The sequence below is a fragment of the Engystomops pustulosus genome, chromosome 4, assembly GCF_040894005.1.
Source record: "Engystomops pustulosus chromosome 4, aEngPut4.maternal, whole genome shotgun sequence".
NCBI lineage: Eukaryota > Metazoa > Chordata > Amphibia > Anura > Leptodactylidae > Engystomops > Engystomops pustulosus.
In genome coordinates this window covers 106,743,362-106,762,270 of record NC_092414.1, presented here as the reverse complement: position 1 = coordinate 106,762,270, position 18,909 = coordinate 106,743,362, and the positions used below count along the sequence as shown (strand labels likewise).

General features: G+C 40.7%; 1 protein-coding gene across 8 annotated transcripts in view; it reads right to left on the bottom strand.

Moving 5' to 3' along the window:
* Window positions 1-1,383: 1,383 nt before the first annotated feature.
* The window catches only part of PTPRZ1 (protein tyrosine phosphatase receptor type Z1), a 147,679-nt gene continuing 130,153 nt past the window's right edge, over window positions 1,384-18,909 (bottom strand). For all 8 annotated transcript variants that reach the window (XM_072146987.1, XM_072146988.1, XM_072146990.1 and 5 more), the window contains 8 exons: window positions 14,615-14,761; window positions 13,870-13,963; window positions 12,585-12,658; window positions 10,387-10,515; window positions 9,583-9,729; window positions 7,294-7,436; window positions 4,535-4,670; window positions 1,384-2,147 (listed from right to left, as the gene is read on the bottom strand). In XM_072146987.1, the coding sequence (XP_072003088.1) occupies window positions 2,010-2,147; window positions 4,535-4,670; window positions 7,294-7,436; window positions 9,583-9,729; window positions 10,387-10,515; window positions 12,585-12,658; window positions 13,870-13,963; window positions 14,615-14,761 (1,008 nt within the window). In that variant the 3' untranslated portion in view covers window positions 1,384-2,009. The remainder of the gene's footprint in view (window positions 2,148-4,534; window positions 4,671-7,293; window positions 7,437-9,582; window positions 9,730-10,386; window positions 10,516-12,584; window positions 12,659-13,869; window positions 13,964-14,614; window positions 14,762-18,909) is intronic.

Genomic DNA, 18,909 nt, shown 5'->3' with positions numbered 1-18,909 from the left:
AGGAGCCAAGTGCCGACCATTTACTGCATATACAAAGCAGGAAGTGTCAGAGAGACACACACACACACACATACATATATGTATATACACACACACCAATCAAGGTAAACTCAGGGCAGATCTAATCAGGAGAAACAGGTGGTGGATTTTACAATTAGGTTCAACACAATAGTTCAGCAGACAGCTTTTCAACTAGCTGAATGGCTCAGCAAACAAGGAGACACAGACCAAGGCATCAGGACACAGGTTCAAATCCTGACACTGGTAAAATAGTAGGTAGGCTAAAATAATAGGTAGGCTGAAATAATTGGTATAATAGGTATCCCAAAATGTCTGACCAGTCTATTAAAATATAAAAACAATTATTCCTGGTGAAGAACCCCATAAATAGCATCTGAATAAAAACTACAACGAAAAAGACAAACAATGACATTACACAGCTCCGTACACTAAAGTATGAAAAAGTTAAGGGTGTCAGAATATGGCAATGCAAGGCTTTTTTATTGCAAGGTATTTGAGTTTTTGTGGATTGAGGGAGGAGACGAATTGAAAACCGCGTTCAACACCCCTGAGGGGTATTTTGAGTATATTGTCCTGCCATTTAATTGTTTTAGGTCCAGTTCTAGGTAGAGGTGTTCTTGTTTATCTTGATGACATTCTGATTTACTCCTAGGACATCTCATCTCCTTGGGCAAAGGTAAGAGAGGTTTTACGGATCCTCAGAGAGAATGTCTTGTATGCTAAGCTAGAGAAATGTTTATTTGCAATTCAAGAATTGTCATTCCTGGGATATATTTTGACATCTAAGGGGTTCAAGATAGACACAGAGAAGGTGAAAGCTGTGCTGGAATGGCCAAGGCCTGAGACCTTAAAAGCATTACAAAAGTTCATAGGCTTTGCCAATTATTATAGGAAATTCATCAAGAATTTTTCTGTTCTTGCCAAACCAATAACTGATTTGACTAAGAAGGGAGTTGATCTCAAGCAGTGACCTTTGAAAGCAGTGGAGGGTTTAGAAACCTTGAAAACTAGGTTCAGCTCAGCTCTAATGCTCACCCAACCAGATGAGGAGTTGCCTTCTATTGTTGAGGTTAATTTATTTGACTGCTCAGTGGGTGGTGTTCTTCGCCGTTTTAACTTTTTGGTGACCTATGTTCCTGACACCGAAAAAGTTAGAGCATACTCCCAATTTTGAATCCGATAAACCTGAATTTGCGGTGAAAAGGGGAGTTGTGTTGACAAGTATATAGCCAGCCTTCCCCAAGTATATAGCCATCCAGCCACATGAATTTAGATGTAGCTACAGCAATACTGATATCTTTCAATAAGTTTGCGAATTTACAACATGTTGGATTAGTCAAAATTACATGTATACAAAGTGGAACCTATTTTCAATATTTATTTCATAATAGTGTTAACATCCCATGCAAAACATACGTATGCCATTAAAAAGCACATAAACACGTGAGGACACATAGTTACAATAAAACCAAGTATATCAATGTAACAATGAGAAGACAACTAGAAAATGGACTCTGAGATCATATATAAAAATCTACAATTATAAATATAAATTTGGTCCATGGAGTCACAAATAGTATTTACAAGTAATGTTAGTAACTACTTCCTTTGCCACCATAGCTTCTTCTTTGAAACAACATCCTATTTACAATCCAATATGAAAACTACAAAAGTACTAACTGTAAGCCTTGCCACATAACTACACAATACAGGTTTGCTTTGCAAAAGTACACAGCTATAAATAGAAAAGATCAAAAGATTAGAAATGTGCTAGTAGTAAACTAATACTGAGTAAATACACTGTATGACAATTCAATTTATAAAACACTGCCATGACGGGTCAGATTGATCATAAGATGATTACAAAATTTTCCCCAAGGCACACATTATTAGTTGTGGCTAGTTAGCAAAAGTCATTTACAAAAATAGTGCTGGAAGAAGTTTCAGATAGATAAGATACATGATGCGCAGCTGGGCACTTTCCATGCCTAAACTAAGGATTCCAGGCTTTCTGATGTGTTTCCATCTGGTAGAGCAGACCCATTACTCTCCATACTTGCCACCTGTCCCTCCTGTCTTGTGCTCACCAGGCTCAGGATAGCCTTATACAAGAACTGAAACTGCTCCTAAAATGCATGGAAACACATTATTATTAACACACATCTTCTATATGGTATTAAGTGACATTTATCTAAGGCAATTTATCTCTATGTACTATATATTATTTGAGCAAATAATGACCATTGAGCATATGTATTTATACCCTGCTCAAAAAATAAAGGGTGCACTTAAAAACACAATATAACTCCAAGTAAAAAAAACTTCTGTGAAATCTGTCCACTTAGGAAGCAATACTGATTGTGCAAATGGAATAGACAACAGGTAATTATTGGCATTTCGCAGGACACACTCAGTAAATGAGTGGTTTTGCAGGTAGGGACTACAGACCACTTCTCACTACCTATGCTTTGTGGCTGATCTTTTGGTCAATTTTGAATGTTCGTGGTGCCTTCACATCTGTGGTAGAATGAGTGCAGCTAATCTAGGATGGCACATCATTGCAAGCTGTGGCAAGGTTTTCTGTGTCTGTCAGCGTAGTGTCCAGAGGCTGGAGGCGCTACCAGCAGAAATGCCAGTACACCAGGAAACATGGAGGGGGCCATAGGAAAATAACAACCCAGCAGCAGGAACACTACCTCCCCTTTTGTGGAGGAAGAACAGGTTTAGCACTACCAGAGCCTGGCAAAATGACCTCCAGCAGGCCACAAATGTGCATGTGTCTACACAAGCAGTAAGGAACTGATGATATTAGGGTCTGACTTCCACAGATGGGGTTGTGCTTACAGCTCAAGACCATGCAGGACGTTTGGCATTTGCCAGAGAACATCAGGATTAGCAAATTCACCACTGGCGCCATGTGCTCTTCACAGATGAAATTCACACTTCAGAGAGTGATCTTCTGCCTGCAACATCCTTCAGCATGACCAGTTTGGCAGTGGGTCAGAGCTAACCTGTCTGCGATTAGGTACTGAGATCCTGAGACCCCTTGTGAGACCATATGCAGGTGCAGTTGGCCCTGGGTTCCTCCTTATGCAGGACAATGCTAGACCTGCAAGATGAAGGCACTGAAGCTATGGAATGGTCCGCTCATTCCGCAGACCTGAATCCAATTGAGCACATCTTGGACATCAAGTCTCGCCCCATCCATCAACGTCATGTTGCACCACAGACTGTCCAGGAGTTGGAAGATGCTTTATTCCAGGTCTGGGAGGAGTTCCCTCCGGAGACCATCCACAACCTCATCATGAGCATGCCGAGGCATTGTAGGGAGGTCATACAGGCACGTGGAGGCCACACACCACTGAGCCTCATTTTTACTTGTTTAGTGTGTTTTTCCACTTTCATAATGTGTGTGACTCCAAATCCAGGCTTTCATTGGTTAATAAATTTGATTTTAATTGATGAATTTTCTTGTGATTTTGTTGTCAGCACATTCAACTTTGTACAAAACAAAGTATTCAATCAGAATATTTCATTAACTCAAATCTAGGATGTGTTATTTAAAGAGGACCTGTCACCCTAAAAAAAACGCACTAGGAGCTGCAGCTCCTAGCGCTATCCCATTATTAGCTTTATCGGAACCCTCCCTAGCGGACACTGCAGAGCCATAGCCTCAGAACGCTGGACGGAGCTTACAGCATTCCGGTGTATTCATGAGCTGGTGGTCCGAGGCGCTGCCTCTTCCCCGGACCGCCATAGGCTGGTGGTGACTGCCAGGCTACATGCGGGAGTCACCGCCCCCCTCAAAAATATGCTAGACCACTGTAAGCTCAGTCTGGCATTCTGAGGCTATGGCGCTGCAGTATCTTCTAGCTTTATCTCAAGGTTCTGATAAAGCTAGCTGCTAAAAATGAGGTAGGGCTAGTGCTAGGACCTGATTACTTTAGTAATAGTGTTTTTTTTTTACGGTGACTGGTCCTCTTTAAGTGTTCCCTTTATTGTTTTGAGCAGTGTATATCAATATAAAATATTAACAGGAAACTCTTAAAGTGCAACAGACTTTTCAACAAACTTTGCAGTGGTAAGTAGTCAATTGTGTGTATATGAGAAGTAATACTGTTGCTAGTAATTATGTTGCATGAAATCTTTATTTTCTAGCAGCTCTCATACAGTCTGCCTTGGAGTTTGCTGTTGTCTCAAAGCTGCTGGGGGGATACGTACCTGCTGAAACTCCCCTTCCTGCACTGAATGTCTGTCATCTGACACCTCAGTTAGCATTTGCCTGTATTGCTAGCAAGATGGAATTTAGCAGAAATGTAGAGTGAAAAGTGGATGAAGGAAGGAGGATAAGAGCCAAAGTAATTAGTAAAGAAAACACTGCTCTGATGAGATATCTTACAAAGTTCCTCATAATCTCTTTTGCTACAAAAATGTTTGCAAAGTTTGTTGAAAAGTCAGTTATTCTAAGCATAATAAAAACAACAAATGTATTTGCTATAGACTATATACTTACTAGATCTGAGAAGATCCCTGGTCGCATCAAATTGATCATCTTGGTCACCTGATATACATCTACAGTGCTTTCATTCTCTAGTTGTTCCATGAGGGTGAACAAAGCACAGAATGTTCCAGCTGTCACACCTCCATACCTAAAATGATAATGCATAACTATAATTACAATTTCTCTAGAGGTGAATACCTCATATGCATCAAATCCTAGCAGCAGAAACCATATTGTGCAGAGAAATTACTTAGACACTTATAGTATGCATTATACCCATGTTGGCTAAATAAAAGGACCTTATGCACATATATTTTTTCCTTCTCTTCTGTTCAGAGAGAAATTGGGGAAATATGCAAATACATTTTTCAGGAAAGGAAAACATTGCCTTGGTTTCTTGGTTTGGCTTTTATCCCACATCATATCATTAGGCTTCTTGAAAGTCATGCTTGATCTTAAAAAGGGCAGCTTTACAAGGTAGCAAAAGAGGCAATATTTTCCTTATCCTATTCTGGAGAACATATTTGCCTATTTCCCAGAATGCCCCAGTGGAGCATCAATGACTAAAAGTCTCTGCACGTCTGCAAAGGCCTTGAATTTTAAAGCGAACAGAATTAAATTTTTTTCTGCCTAAGAAATCCTCCTTTATTTTCCATTAAATTATATGAGGGCCTAGTTTTTATAGAAAGTTGTAGAATCTGTTTTGAGTTTAATTTTTGCAGCTGTTGGCTTTGGTTAAATTCATGTTTTCTTTATTCTATTTGTCAATCTCAATACAGTAATATAATTTTTATATTTTTTATGCTTTACTAGTTAAATCTATTTACCGTATATATACTCGAGTATAAGCAACCGTAGTATAAGCCGAGACCCCTAATTTTACCACCAAAAACAGGGAAAACCTATTGACTCGAGTATAAGCCGAGGGTGGGAAATGCATTGGTCACAGACCCCCCCAGTATATTGCCAGCAAGTCCACAGTAGTATATAGCCAGCCCCCTATAATATACAGCCAGCCTGCCCCCTGTAGTATACAGCCAGCCCAGCCTGCCCCCTGTAGTATACAGCCAGCCCAGCCTGCCCCCTGTAGTATACAGCCAGTCCCCTGTAGTATACTGCCGGCCCAGCCTGCCCCCTGTAGTATACAGCCAGTTCCCTGTACTATATTGCCGGCCCAGACTGCCCCCAGTAGTATACAGCCAGCCCAGCCTGCCCCCTGTAGTATACAGCCAGCCCAGCCTGCCCCCTGTAGTATACAGCCAGCCCAGCCTGCCCCCTGTAGTATAAAGCCAGCCCAGCCTGCCCCCTGTAGTATATAGCCATCCCAGCCTGCCCCAAGTAGTATACAGCCACCCCAGCCTGCCCCCAGTAGTATACAGCCAGCCCAGCCTGCCCCCAGTAGTATACAGCCAGCCCAGCCTGCCCCCAGTAGTATACAGCCAGCCCAGCCTTCCCAGTGTAGTATACAGCCTGCCCCCAGTAGTATACAGCGAGCCCCGAACTATAAAAAAATAAACTTATATACTCAGCCTCTGGTGGCCCCGATGCTCAGCGCTGCTCCCCCGATGTCAGCGCGGGTCCTTGTCTGTCTTCTATCTTCTTCTGTCTTCATTCTTCAGTAAAATGTTACCGAAGAAAGAAGACAGACGAGGACCCACGCGGACATGGGGGAGGGCAGCGCTGCGCATTGGGGTCGCCGGAGGGTGAGTATATAAGTTTTTTTAGTGCTGGGCTGGCTATTGACTCGTGTATTAGCCGAGTTGAGGATTTTCAGCACATTTTTTGTGCTGAAAAGCTCGGCTTATACACGAGTATATACGGTAAATCATTTTATCTCAACAATAATAATTATGGTTTCCTGTATGTAAGCACTCTTATCCAGATGACATTATACTGTAAGTGACTGTGGTATTTTTATGAGTGCAGTATGAATATCTGCTGCACAGAGCTGAAGACATCTGGCAATAAATGCAGCATTAATAAACTACGGCCAGAAGAAGTGTTAAAGAAGTCATCCTGCTGATGGAGCAGATGGTCACCTATAAGGTACTAGATGTCACTAATGTCTGTGTCACTGACTGACCTATTGTGTGGGCGCTTTTTAAAGATTTGTCTAATATAGTGGGGGATCCGGGTAGGCTTCCAGGAGGAGGGGAGGGGGTGTGTGTGCAGCATTTACGTTTTCACCTAGGGCAGCAAAAAGGCTAGAATCGGCCCTAGGCAAACTAATACAACCCGAATGGAGTTCTAAGATATTTTTGTGAGTATATGAAACACGAAAAAACTATTTTATGCTTTTACTACAAATTGTATTCTTATTAAAATACTCGCCCACATTTACTACGGTGCTTGGTCCAGTTTTCTGGGGGACTTTGCACTTTCTTTTCAGTTCAAACGGCTTGCACAGGTATTTAAGTGTCCGACACATTTATGGTGCACGTGACACTTTGTGGCAACACAAAATTCTGCACTGAAATGGGCGTTCTGGGGCTCAGTCACATTTAGCATTCTGAGTCTGACATAAGTGTGTTGCACACCCCACGTTAAAGATGCAGTGCACTCTGTTGTGGGAGTGCAGAGGGCGCCAGATTCATGCAGAACTCACACCACAAATCATGAATGTGGATCACCACACAGACAAACATAGTACAGTTTCCACAGTTTTTAGTAAATGTGGGCCAATGTGTTTATAATGTGTTTCCTTATTATCAGGAGTCAATGGGGGACATTAATGCTGACAACACTGAAACATCAAAAGATACAGTACTTACTCATCATGCACAACAATAGGTCCATCTTTATTGGCTGCTTCTTCCTTGATCAAATTTAAAAGCTCAAATGTCTTACTTATTTGACTGTCAGGATTTGGCCATTTTGGACAATGGAAATGTTTCACTTGCAAAACATAATCATCCTGTCAGAAATGATAGTAAGAAATGGTTTACAATTTAATATTGTATTTTTCCACATAGACAAATAGAGGGATATGAAATAGTACATTGTATATGTATCATGAAGGATCAATGATGTGCACTTTGTCCTAATCTTAATATTTCCTATGCAGGTCAGTAGTAAAGAAAGTATACAGAGTCCTTAAAATGTTTCAATCTTTGTTTCATTGCAGCAAGTTGGTAAGAACAATTAAGTTATTTTTTTGCTCATCAATGTACACTCTGCATCTCATCTTGATAGAAAAAACCGAAATGTAGATATTTTTGTTAATTTATTAAACAAGAAAAACTGAAATACCACATGGCCATAAGGATTCAGATCCTTTTCTGTGACATTCATATTTAACTTGCATGCAGTCCATTTCCTTCTGATCCTCCTTGAGATGGTTCTACTCCTTCATTGGAGTCCAGTTCTGTTTAATTAAACTGATTGGACTTGATTAGGAAAGGCACACACACCTGTTTATAAAAACAGTTTACAGTGCATGTCAGATTACATGAAAATCTTGAGGTCTAAGGAACTGCCCAAGGAGCTCAGAGACAGAATTGCGGAAAGGTTCAGATCTGGCCAAGGTTATAAAAGAATTTCTGCAACACTCAAGGTTCCCAAGAGCACAGTGACCTCCATAATCCTCAAATAAAAGTTTGGTATGACCACAACTCTCCCTTGACCTGGCTGTCCAGCCCAACTAAGCAATTGTAGGAGAAGAGCCTTGATGTTATAGATGAGAGATAAATGCGGCCAAGTACAGAGATATCCTGGATGGAAACCAGTGCTCTGGACTGACTGGGCCGAAGGTTCACCTTCCAACAAGAAAATGACCCTAAGCACACAGTAAAAATCACAAAGCAGTGGCTACAGAACCACTCTGTGACGTTTTTTGACTGGCCCAGCCAGAGCCCTGAACTAAACCCAATTGAGCATCTCTGGAGAGACTTTAAAATGGTTTCGACCAACATTCACCATCCAACCTGAGGGAAATGGAGAGGATCTGCAAGGAAGAGTGGCAGAGGATCCCCAAATCCTGCTGTGAAACTTGCTGCATCATTCCCAAGAAGACTCATGGCTCAATAGGTGGTTCTCCTCAATACTGTATAATTATGCCCATATGATATTTCAGTTTTTCTTGCTCAATAAATTACCAAAAATATCAATATGGGGTACATTCTTAATAATTGGCTGCAATGAAACAAAGAGTGAAAAATGTAAAAGGTTCTGAATACTTCCCATACCCACTGTATAGTACATTGAGGTGTTATTGTAGTTACAGGCAGTCCCTGGGTAACGTATAAGATAGGTTCCATAGGTTTGTTCTTAAGTTAAATTTGTATGTAAGTCGAAACTGCATATTTTATAATTGTAAATCCAGACCAATTTTTTTTTTGCCTCAGTGACAATTGTACTTTCACATTTTTTTGCTGTATTTGGACCAAGGATTATCAATAAAGCTTCATTACAGACACTTTACAGCTGATCATTGCAGTCTGGGACTAAAGTAAAGCATCCAGAGAGCTTCACCAGAGGTCACAGTGGGGTGAGGGGTCCGTCTTTAACTAGGGATCGTGTAAGCCGGGTGTCCTTAAGTAGGGCACCGCCTGTACATGAGTTTTCTGCTGTATAAATATTGCACAAATGTCACAATGGCCGATTTGAACCGTATTTGTGCCCTCTTTTTGCAAATTGCCTATCCACTAAACTTTAGACTTCACCTAACTTCCACCAAATGTATTAAGTGAATCCAGATTTTGAGTTATATTTATGAAGCATGACTTCGTAAAACTCACAAATTTATTCCCAAATCCACTCCAGTCCCCGTCTGGATCCGGCAACCCTGTGAAACCAGACTCGCCAAAATTGTTGAATTTTTGGAACTTTTCACCCAAAAAACACAAAACCACTATCCTAAATCTAACAACAGAACTCCTAAGCCAGTCTAAAACTAACATGCATACATCCCCCATTCAAATAATGTTACTTTGAAGTGCCTGGTTTGGCATTGTGAGTGTGTGAAGGAATGGTCTTATTTTATGTACGTATTAAATGAAACATATTATTTTTGATACCTGGAAGTATATGCAAATACATAATTTTTTTGGTCACAAACTTGCCTGTGTAGCTTCTAGAATGAAATCTTGGATAATAAGTCTCTCCTCATTAGAAAGACAAACTTGATCTTCTCCAGCCAAAGATACTGTGAAGGTTTCACAGGTAATTGGTTCATCTCTGTTTGGCCAATAAACAAATTCATCTTCGGCCTGGGAATATAGTAGATTTAATACATGTTAAAAATAACACACAATAAGAAAACAATGGGGCTTATTTACTAAGGGTCCCCGGTCGTATTTTCGTCAGCTTTTCCAACATTTTCTGATTTTGCACGGCTGTGACAGGTATTTAACAGAAGATTGTGCCGCAGGTGATCAGATTTTGGCCCAGGTGCACTGGCTTTCATGCGACAGAAGTTGGGGGGGCAGGCTGTTGGCCAATCTGCCTGATAAAGACTGAGCGCGGGATTTAACGTTCAAATTGTATCGCAAGATCAAGCACTTACATGCACCATGAAGAAGGTGAACTCCGTCAGACCTGAGCGAGAAAGGGACACATGCAGGATATCGGTGCACAATCTTAGTGAATCGCGGCGTGGTGCATTATTGTTGGGCAATGCACTTTCAGTGAACTCTTCCGGACGGGTCAGTAAATGAGCTCCAATGAGTTGGGTTCATGATGATGGAGAGGGGAAACACTGGAATTGCACAATGAGAACACTGAAGATACCATCTTCATGCTACAGAGTGAGGGGATTTATCGGCAGTGCCAGAGGCTGATAAGTTGGTTTGGAGCCACCCAGGAATTTATTGCCTCCCTTGTTTGCCAGTCTTACCCGGTTAAACAGTTCATGAACTGAGACTTACCATATTCTGGTTGTCAGGAAGCATCACAATTATCTGACAATTGTGGTCCCATATCATCCTCCAGAAATCTTTTATAGTATGTAATAAAGGGTGCTGTGTTATGATGAATTCGTTACTTTCATGGTAGCCCTATAGAGAAAAAATTACACATTCCATTATAAGTTATGTATAAAGATCTTATCACATATCAGCTTCTTTACTTCAGGGGATTTATCAAAAATCATAGGATTGTGTATAGGCCTTAGCAATATTATTGCAATTAAAAATAAAGGAAAATCTTATGTACTTTGTTACGAGTGAATGGAAGCTATGATATAAATGTAAAATATATCAAATAGGAAAAAAAGGAGTGTAAAGGCAAAAGGTAACATATATGCCTGAGGCAAATGTATGGTATGAAAGCCCCCAGCTGTCATGAATGTCAGTGTTTAGCCAGAGGTTTCACAACACTTAAAGTAAAAAATATTCCGTATTGTATTTTTGAGGAAAATGGATTTATATTCCAGGACTGTAGCTGGAAGTGTTACTGGGGTTTTTTCTTAAAATAACTGTATTCTTAGATCTCTGCATTCAAACAGCTTCTCAGCCCCTCCCCTCTGCGCTATGTTCAGTGAAAAGATCTTGTACAAAAATGCCCCAAGTCCAGCTAAAATCACTGGAATATGAATGCATTGTCACTGTTCAGCTGCTACTAACAACACACAAATGTTCAGTATGAGGCTATGCTAAATACAAACACTTATCTTGTAGCAACAGGCTTGTTGATACATGGAAAACAGTCACTGACACCACGTCGCCGAGTCGCACAAGTTATTAAATAATGTGCCTGCTCGTGTTCCTGTAGTCCCGGACCTCCTATTTCAGGAGCCGATAGAGTCTTTGTAGCAAAGCATGGTCATTTTGCCTCCTCCATGGTGTTATCTCTTTCAACATAACCACTATTGTCACAAATTGACAATTGGGTGTTACTATTTTCCCTTGTGATAACACCCATTTGTGAATATATCCATAATTGTCTAGCTATGTCTAGACATTATCCAACATATTTTGTCATACAGTGGGGCACATGTATCATAAGTCTGGCATCCTCTGTCTGTTTTTTGAGACTTTTCTTGGCTTTACTGCTGGTCAGAGGTATTTTAGCATTTTTTCCTTATTGGAACATGTTAAGTTTGATCTGTAGTGAACTTGAGACTTTTTAAAACAAAAACTGCAAAAAGTCTCCAAAATTTGCGAACAGACCCCAGCTAATTTTTACTTTCACATCTGGATTCAGCTGATAACTCAGGGTACACTGCAAAAAACTAGACAATGGCGAACTTTGAAAGGAGACTGTTTTAGGTGCAAAAATAGTCGCACAAGCGCCATGAAAAGTCTCAAAAATTAAAGAAAAAGGCAAGTCAAAAGTATGATACATGTGCCCCAGTGTGGAATATTTTTCAGGGCTTGTTTTTTCGCGTACACTCCCTTAAATAGCACAATTGCCAGCATACGGCCAGGAATTGTGCATACTTCCCCTCAGTGCCCCAGTGAGTGATATTGGAGGCAGTAAAGTGGAGGGCAATTTCTTATAATATCCAAAAGCTAAATTCAAAAGAACAATACATTTTAGGTGTGCCGCTATTTTGCAAGGAACAATCCAAATGCATTTGGATCTTAACAGGTATGTTAGAACTGAGAGATTTAATGGTCTGTCTACATTCCTAACTCCTACAAAGTGTACTATAAAAGGTCCCAATTTTTCACAATGGGTAAATAAAGAAAAGACACAATGAGGGTCATTTAGTTCTCATTTAGTTTTGATTCCAAAGGGGCAATATGCTTCACGCTGGAGACCACATTGGTTCAGTAATATGGCACTGAAATAATTAACACACAAGTTAGATATTTCTGCAGAGCTAAATAATTGTGATGCTGCTTTGTTGCTAGGAATCCCACATTTGACCTTCAATAAACAGTACTGTGAAGCAGCTGTGAATACCATTCATTTGCATCAACAAACCTTTAGCAATTATGTTATCAAAAGCAAACGGTTTAACAAGGAATGATACATACATTATATAGCTCAGCTTCCTGTGGATAAATTCTAGGCTGCAGGTTAAGATTGAATTAGTGCTAGTGGCTCTTTATTTAGTTTGGGCAAGAGTTTGCCAAATTTGGTATAAATTGGATTAAGTATTAACAAGTGCATGACCTACCGTAATGTATGAAGCATTTATATAATCTGCTCCTTCTCCAGCCAGTGAGGAAAGGCCTACCCTCGACCTCTCAACTGTAAAAAGACAGGAGATTCTTATGAGCGATTATAATATAAATTTATGGAAACTATAAAAATGTAGAATTTAGCACCACATTTATTATATGTTTATGATAGATTCAGACAAGTGTATTTTAAAAAGGATGTATGTTGAAACAGGACGAATCAGTGTTCCATCAGTGTTTCATATGTATTTGAATTTTTACGTTTTTTTTCCCTGATACATTAACAAATTTTTTGCCAAATATAAACAAAAAAAATGTTGATTCTAAACTGTTTCTGATGCCCTAGCCCACGTGGGTGACCAAGACTCTCTCATCATAGTCATGCTAGGTGTCCCTGCCTCCCTGCAGGTATACAGACCTGTACTGAAAACATAAATATAGTATAGGGCTGCGATAGAGTACCATATTATGGACCCAAAAAACTCAGATTATAAATAGACCAGTCTAAAAAAATGTTTATTTGCCTTGCCTGACAAAGTTTCTTTGTTAAAAGAGGCCAGTAAAAGATATACTAAAGGGCACCAAAATGGCACTATAATATCCACTGATGCAAAGTGCACAAGTAATAGGTAGCATGAAACTAGAGTAGAGTTGCATCAACCACGATAATAAATCTACTACCTGGTCAGAGTCTCTAGTTTATTTTACTGTAAATTAAAGAGATCTAACATTACAATTGTTGCAAATACAACTTCACACCGATCCTGAGAATTAAGAGGCAACCACTATCTCTTCGGAGGACTGCAGTGCCACTCCATCCAAATAAACGGGGATATGTTTAAGTTCCCAGCACAATAGATGGCCGGAAGCATTTCTCTGAAGGTTAGAGAACCTAGCCATGGTATCTTCTATGCTATGCAACCATCTGTAATAGTTGGAAAACCGCTTTACATGTTAGTCCTTTGAGATTAAAATTAGAGAACAACACACAATTTGTGGCAGTGCTCACTGGTGCAGGTGACCTGGTAGTTGTGAGTATGTTTGACAAGACCTCACTGCTTCCTAGTATTTCCTGCTCTGCTCTGCCCTGGCTTCTGACACTGGCTGTATGTGCAGTGCAGTGGCCAGAGCAGTGACATCAGAGAAGGGGAAATCTGTCCTGTACTCGCTCCTGGAGTCCTCTCCTGCTCTGGGGACAAACCCCCAGTTGTGCTGAAAAACTCGGCTTATACACAAGTATATACGGTAAAAGAAAATAACCATATACTGTAAGGCGCATACCTGGGATTATGGAGGAGGTTCTGTTTTTATCCCGGTTTTGTGCCTTTAATGCTGTCGAGTAGTCACACTGGAGGATATTGGGTTCACTAAGCAACTGGAAAAAAAAATACTTTTTTTTCAATATAAATGTGTGTATACATACATATATATATATATATATATATATATATATATATATATATATATATAATAACTTTAATTATATGACCATGTTTTAGGTGAGGTGTATCTACTAATACATTTTAATAAAATTACTTGAGGTTAGTACATTTTTGTCTAGATCTTCTAAATAGGAAGGTTTCTTTTTTACTAAAATTTCCTGCTATGAAAAGTGTTTACTGATTCAGTCTGCTGCTCTTACAATTGGTTGTGAGATGTACATTGTCTGTTTTGCGAGGTTACCGTATACAAGGCTTCCATAAAAAAGGGTTGCTTTTCATTGCAAGCGCCATGTGCTAATAAATAAGAAGGAATGTGCGTCTGTTTCCCATTCATTCTGTAAGAATGGCTTCTTATTATTTACAGTGTGTCATTTTGTCAGAATTCTATCAATAATAAAAATAGAATGTCCACTAGTGAATTTATGATTAGGCCTTTTTACAAAGCTCAAGGTGAATGTTACGCTAAAGCTGGAAAATGATATTTAAACATGTATAATTTACACAGAGACTACTATTTAATAGAAAAATCATAATAATAGAGGAATGTGAGTCAAATCCAGTTCATTAAATAGCACATGACTTACCTTGAACTGTGTCTCCAGTCTCGTTTTCCCAGATGGGCCCGTTGTTAGGAGAGCATTAACATATCCATGAATGTTACTCTCTGCTACTTCTGTTTCTCTGCTCAGAATGGCCTCAACCAGAGCATCATGAATGAAAATGTACTGTTCCTGAAGGGGTGAAAAAAAAATCTAAATAAGATCTATGCCCAACATATATTTTCCTGCCCAATGTAACAAATTAGCCTAAGGATTCTATGATCCGCGTTTACTAAAGGCTATGCACCAGTTTTCTTTCGGGCATTACCTGTTCTTATCAGTGCAAACTGCTTACTCAGGTATTTAAGATGTGTCTGAGACACATTTCTGGTGCACGCTGCACTGTACCCAATGCAACACAAAATTCTGCACTGAATTCTGCAGTGGGGGTTCCGGTGCTCAGTCGGATAATGCGCCACATTTATCATGCAAAGTCGTACAGAAATGTGTCGCTAGCCCCATGTTAAAAGTGCACTAAATAAAACGGAGCAGTACAGGGTGCGCCAGATTCATGAAGAACGGGCGCCACAAATCCTAAATATGGCGTAACCTGCACACTGTTCTTAGTAAACCTGCCCCTATTTGTTTTATGTGCTGTGTTGCTATTGTTACCGTATATGCCAATTTTTTAGTACTTTTAAAAGGAGTAATCCCAATTCATGACAAAGGCTTTATTTTAAGGCATTATGCAACAAAAGACTATAATCTACTATCCACAGCACCGTACTGCTTTGAGCCTTGTTTGAGCATGCACATGTCTGCTCCATTCCATTTGGAGCACTTCAGGTGATTTGTGTCCTCGTTGCCTCTATCCTAGCAGTCAGATCCTCAGGTTTCATAAACTGTGGATAGGGGATAATTTTCTTTTGCATCAGAACCTGTTTTAATAGCCCCTCCAAATAGCCCCCAAAAGAAAAATGATAAATTAGGACCCCAAAAGCAGAGGTTTGCTTGCTTACTGTGCAATTAATAAAATAGGTGAATTATAGTAATACTGGAATTACAATTTACAATTAAACCAATTCAATGTTGCAACCTCCCTCTACCACAGGGGGTCAGGGTCATAAGGAAAAGACATAAGACATGAATATGCAGAGGAAAAGCGTGTGGCGGAGGGTACTCGAGCAAAGGCTTCCAAATTAATTCTTACTTCTATTGAATAGAGGAGGTTAGAGATGAGCGAGCACTAAAATGCTCGGGTGCTCGTTATTCGAGACGAACTTTTCCAGATGCTCGAGTGCTCGTCTCGAATAACGAGCCCCATTGAAATCAATGGGAGACCCGAGCATTTTTCAAAGGGACCATGGTTCGGGAATAAAATGTGTTATTTAATTGAAAAAGAATGTCTTCTGATAAGTTAGCAGATGTATGCAAACATCTGCCATCTATTCTTCACTGTTCTGCGCGTATATTATCTCCCGACAAGTTAACAGATGTGAAGAACAGTGAAGAATAGAATAAAAACAGTGAACACAGGATGATTTAAGTGAAAAACACAGTGAAGAATAGATTACAGATGTTCTGCACATCTGCTTACTTGTCGGGGTGATACGTTGTCCCGGGATCCGCTCCTCTTCTTCCACTGAAGTCTCCCCATGCTGTCCGATGTCTGTCTCCCCCTTGCTGCCCGATGTCTGTCTCCCCCGTGTTGCCCGATGTCTGTCTCCCCCGTGCTGCCCGATGTCTGTCTCCCCCGTGCTGCCCAATGTCTGTCTCCCCCGTGCTGCCCGATGTCTGTCTCCCCCGTGCTGCCCGATGTCTGTCTCCCCCGTGCTGCCCGATGTCTGTCTCCCGCGTGCTGCCCGATGTCTGTCTCCCCCGTGTCTCCATCCTGTCTCCATCCTTCCAACTATAAAGCATTGCACACTTAGAGGGAGTCCTCGATGCTCGCTCTGAGAAGGTTCTTCCTGGAAGGTCACAGACCGTGATTATTAACCCTCCCAGCTTTTTTCTAAGGTTAATATTACATTTTATCTTATGTCCTGTCCAAAGACAGCTCTCCTAAGCCCACAAATTCAGTTTTACCAGAAGCTTGGGCATATTTGATGAGGATGTTCTATATATCGAGAATAGGTTCACCTTCCAGGAATGTTTAGGGCAGATGTAAACCGGCTGTACGTATGCCAATTATAGCCATCCGCCAGAATCACAAGACATTGGTCATGCATTCAGTACTGTCAGACTGGATAGGGTCAATGAATATTTCATGAAGAAGTGTTTGTTATTGTGACATGGCATTAATAAAGCTAAACCCAAGATCAGTGAAGATGCTTTGAGACTCTGGGCATTTAAGACTTGATTTATCTTCGGATGGAAGTCTGAGTTTTGTTATCTCTCAAAATGGGTATTGCCATAGATCACATTCTCCATCTGTTTGAGATGAGGTCAGATTATTATTATTATTATAATTCTGCTGTCCGATGTCTGTCTCCCCCGTGCTGCCCGATGTCTGTCTCCCCCGTGCTGCCCGATGTCTGTCTCCCCCGTGCTGCCCAATGTCTGTCTCCCCCGTGCTGCCCGATGTCTGTCTCCCCCGTGCTGCCCGATGTCTGTCTCCCCCGTGCTGCCCGATGTCTGTCTCCCGCGTGCTGCCCGATGTCTGTCTCCCCCGTGTCTCCATCCTGTCTCCATCCTTCCAACTATAAAGCATTGCACACTTAGAGGGAGTCCTCGATGCTCGCTCTGAGAAGGTTCTTCCTGGAAGGTCACAGACCGTGATTATTAACCCTCCCAGCTTTTTTCTAAGGTTAATATTACATTTTATCTTATGTCCTGTCCAAAGACAGCTCTCCTAAGCCCACAAATTCAGTTTTACCAGAAGCTTGGGCATATTTGATGAGGATGTTCTATATATCGAGAATAGGTTCACCTTCCAGGAATGTTTAGGGCAGATGTAAACCGGCTGTACGTATGCCAATTATAGCCATCCGCCAGAATCACAAGACATTGGTCATGCATTCAGTACTGTCAGACTGGATAGGGTCAATGAATATTTCATGAAGAAGTGTTTGTTATTGTGACATGGCATTAATAAAGCTAAACCCAAGATCAGTGAAGATGCTTTGAGACTCTGGGCATTTAAGACTTGATTTATCTTCGGATGGAAGTCTGAGTTTTGTTATCTCTCAAAATGGGTATTGCCATAGATCACATTCTCCATCTGTTTGAGATGAGGTCAGATTATTATTATTATTATAATTCTGCTGTCCGATGTCTGTCTCCCCCGTGCTGCCCGATGTCTGTCTCCCCCGTGCTGCCCGATGTCTGTCTCCCCCCGTGCTGCCCGATGTCTGTCTCCCTGCTGCTTGATGTCTCCCTGCTGCTTGATGTCTCCCTGCTGCTTGATGTCTCCCCGCTGCCTGATGTCTCCCCGCTGCCTGATGTCTCCCTGCTGCTTGATGTCTCCCTGCTGCCGTTCCGCGCGTATCTAGTAAGCAGATGTGCCGAACATCTCTAATCTATTCTTCACTGTGTTCTTCACTGTCTTTTTCACTTAAATGATCCTGTGTTCACTGTGTTCACTGTTTTTATTCTATTCTTCATTGTTCTTCACTGTGTTTTTTTAATGAAATGCTCGATCTCGAGCAGGGGAAATACTCGTCCGAGCAACGAGCCGTTTCGAGTACCTTAATACTCGAACGAGCATCAAGCTCGGACGAGTATACTCGCTCATCTCTAGAGGAGGTCCCTTTTAAATCTGGAGGGATCCTAGGAATAAGAACCAGCTTTCCAAATGGCCAAATGGTAATCTGAGAAGTGTATTATATTTAATCTGTGCTAGATTACACACTGTAGTGGATAGTAGAATTTCCTCCCTAGTCCCACGTAGACACATATAAGGTATCACTTTGTAATTTTCAATGTAAGATCATGAAAGATTATTGTCTTACAATGACAGATGTTGACAAGTCTAGCCATATGTGTTTATGGTACTGCTGTCTAAGCTAGCAATTCTAAAAATGCCGCTGTTCATTTATTATATGTTATATACATTTTCAAAGTCATCAAAAAGTGGAAAATCACATTCCATTACTAAAAAAAATATGTTTTTTACCTATTCAACGATCCCACCCAGATTTTTAATTTTCTGCAGTGTGTATTTACATGCTAAGACTACAATTCACATGAGTCCTTGCACATCAGGTTGTGTGTAATGAACTCCTCTAAGCTCTTGAGGTGCAGCCCAGTAAATAAAGAAATTCTAATACAGCCAAAAGTTTCAGTATAATATACAACAATGCTCCCCACCAGGGCTGGCTCCAGCACCTGGTATACCTGGG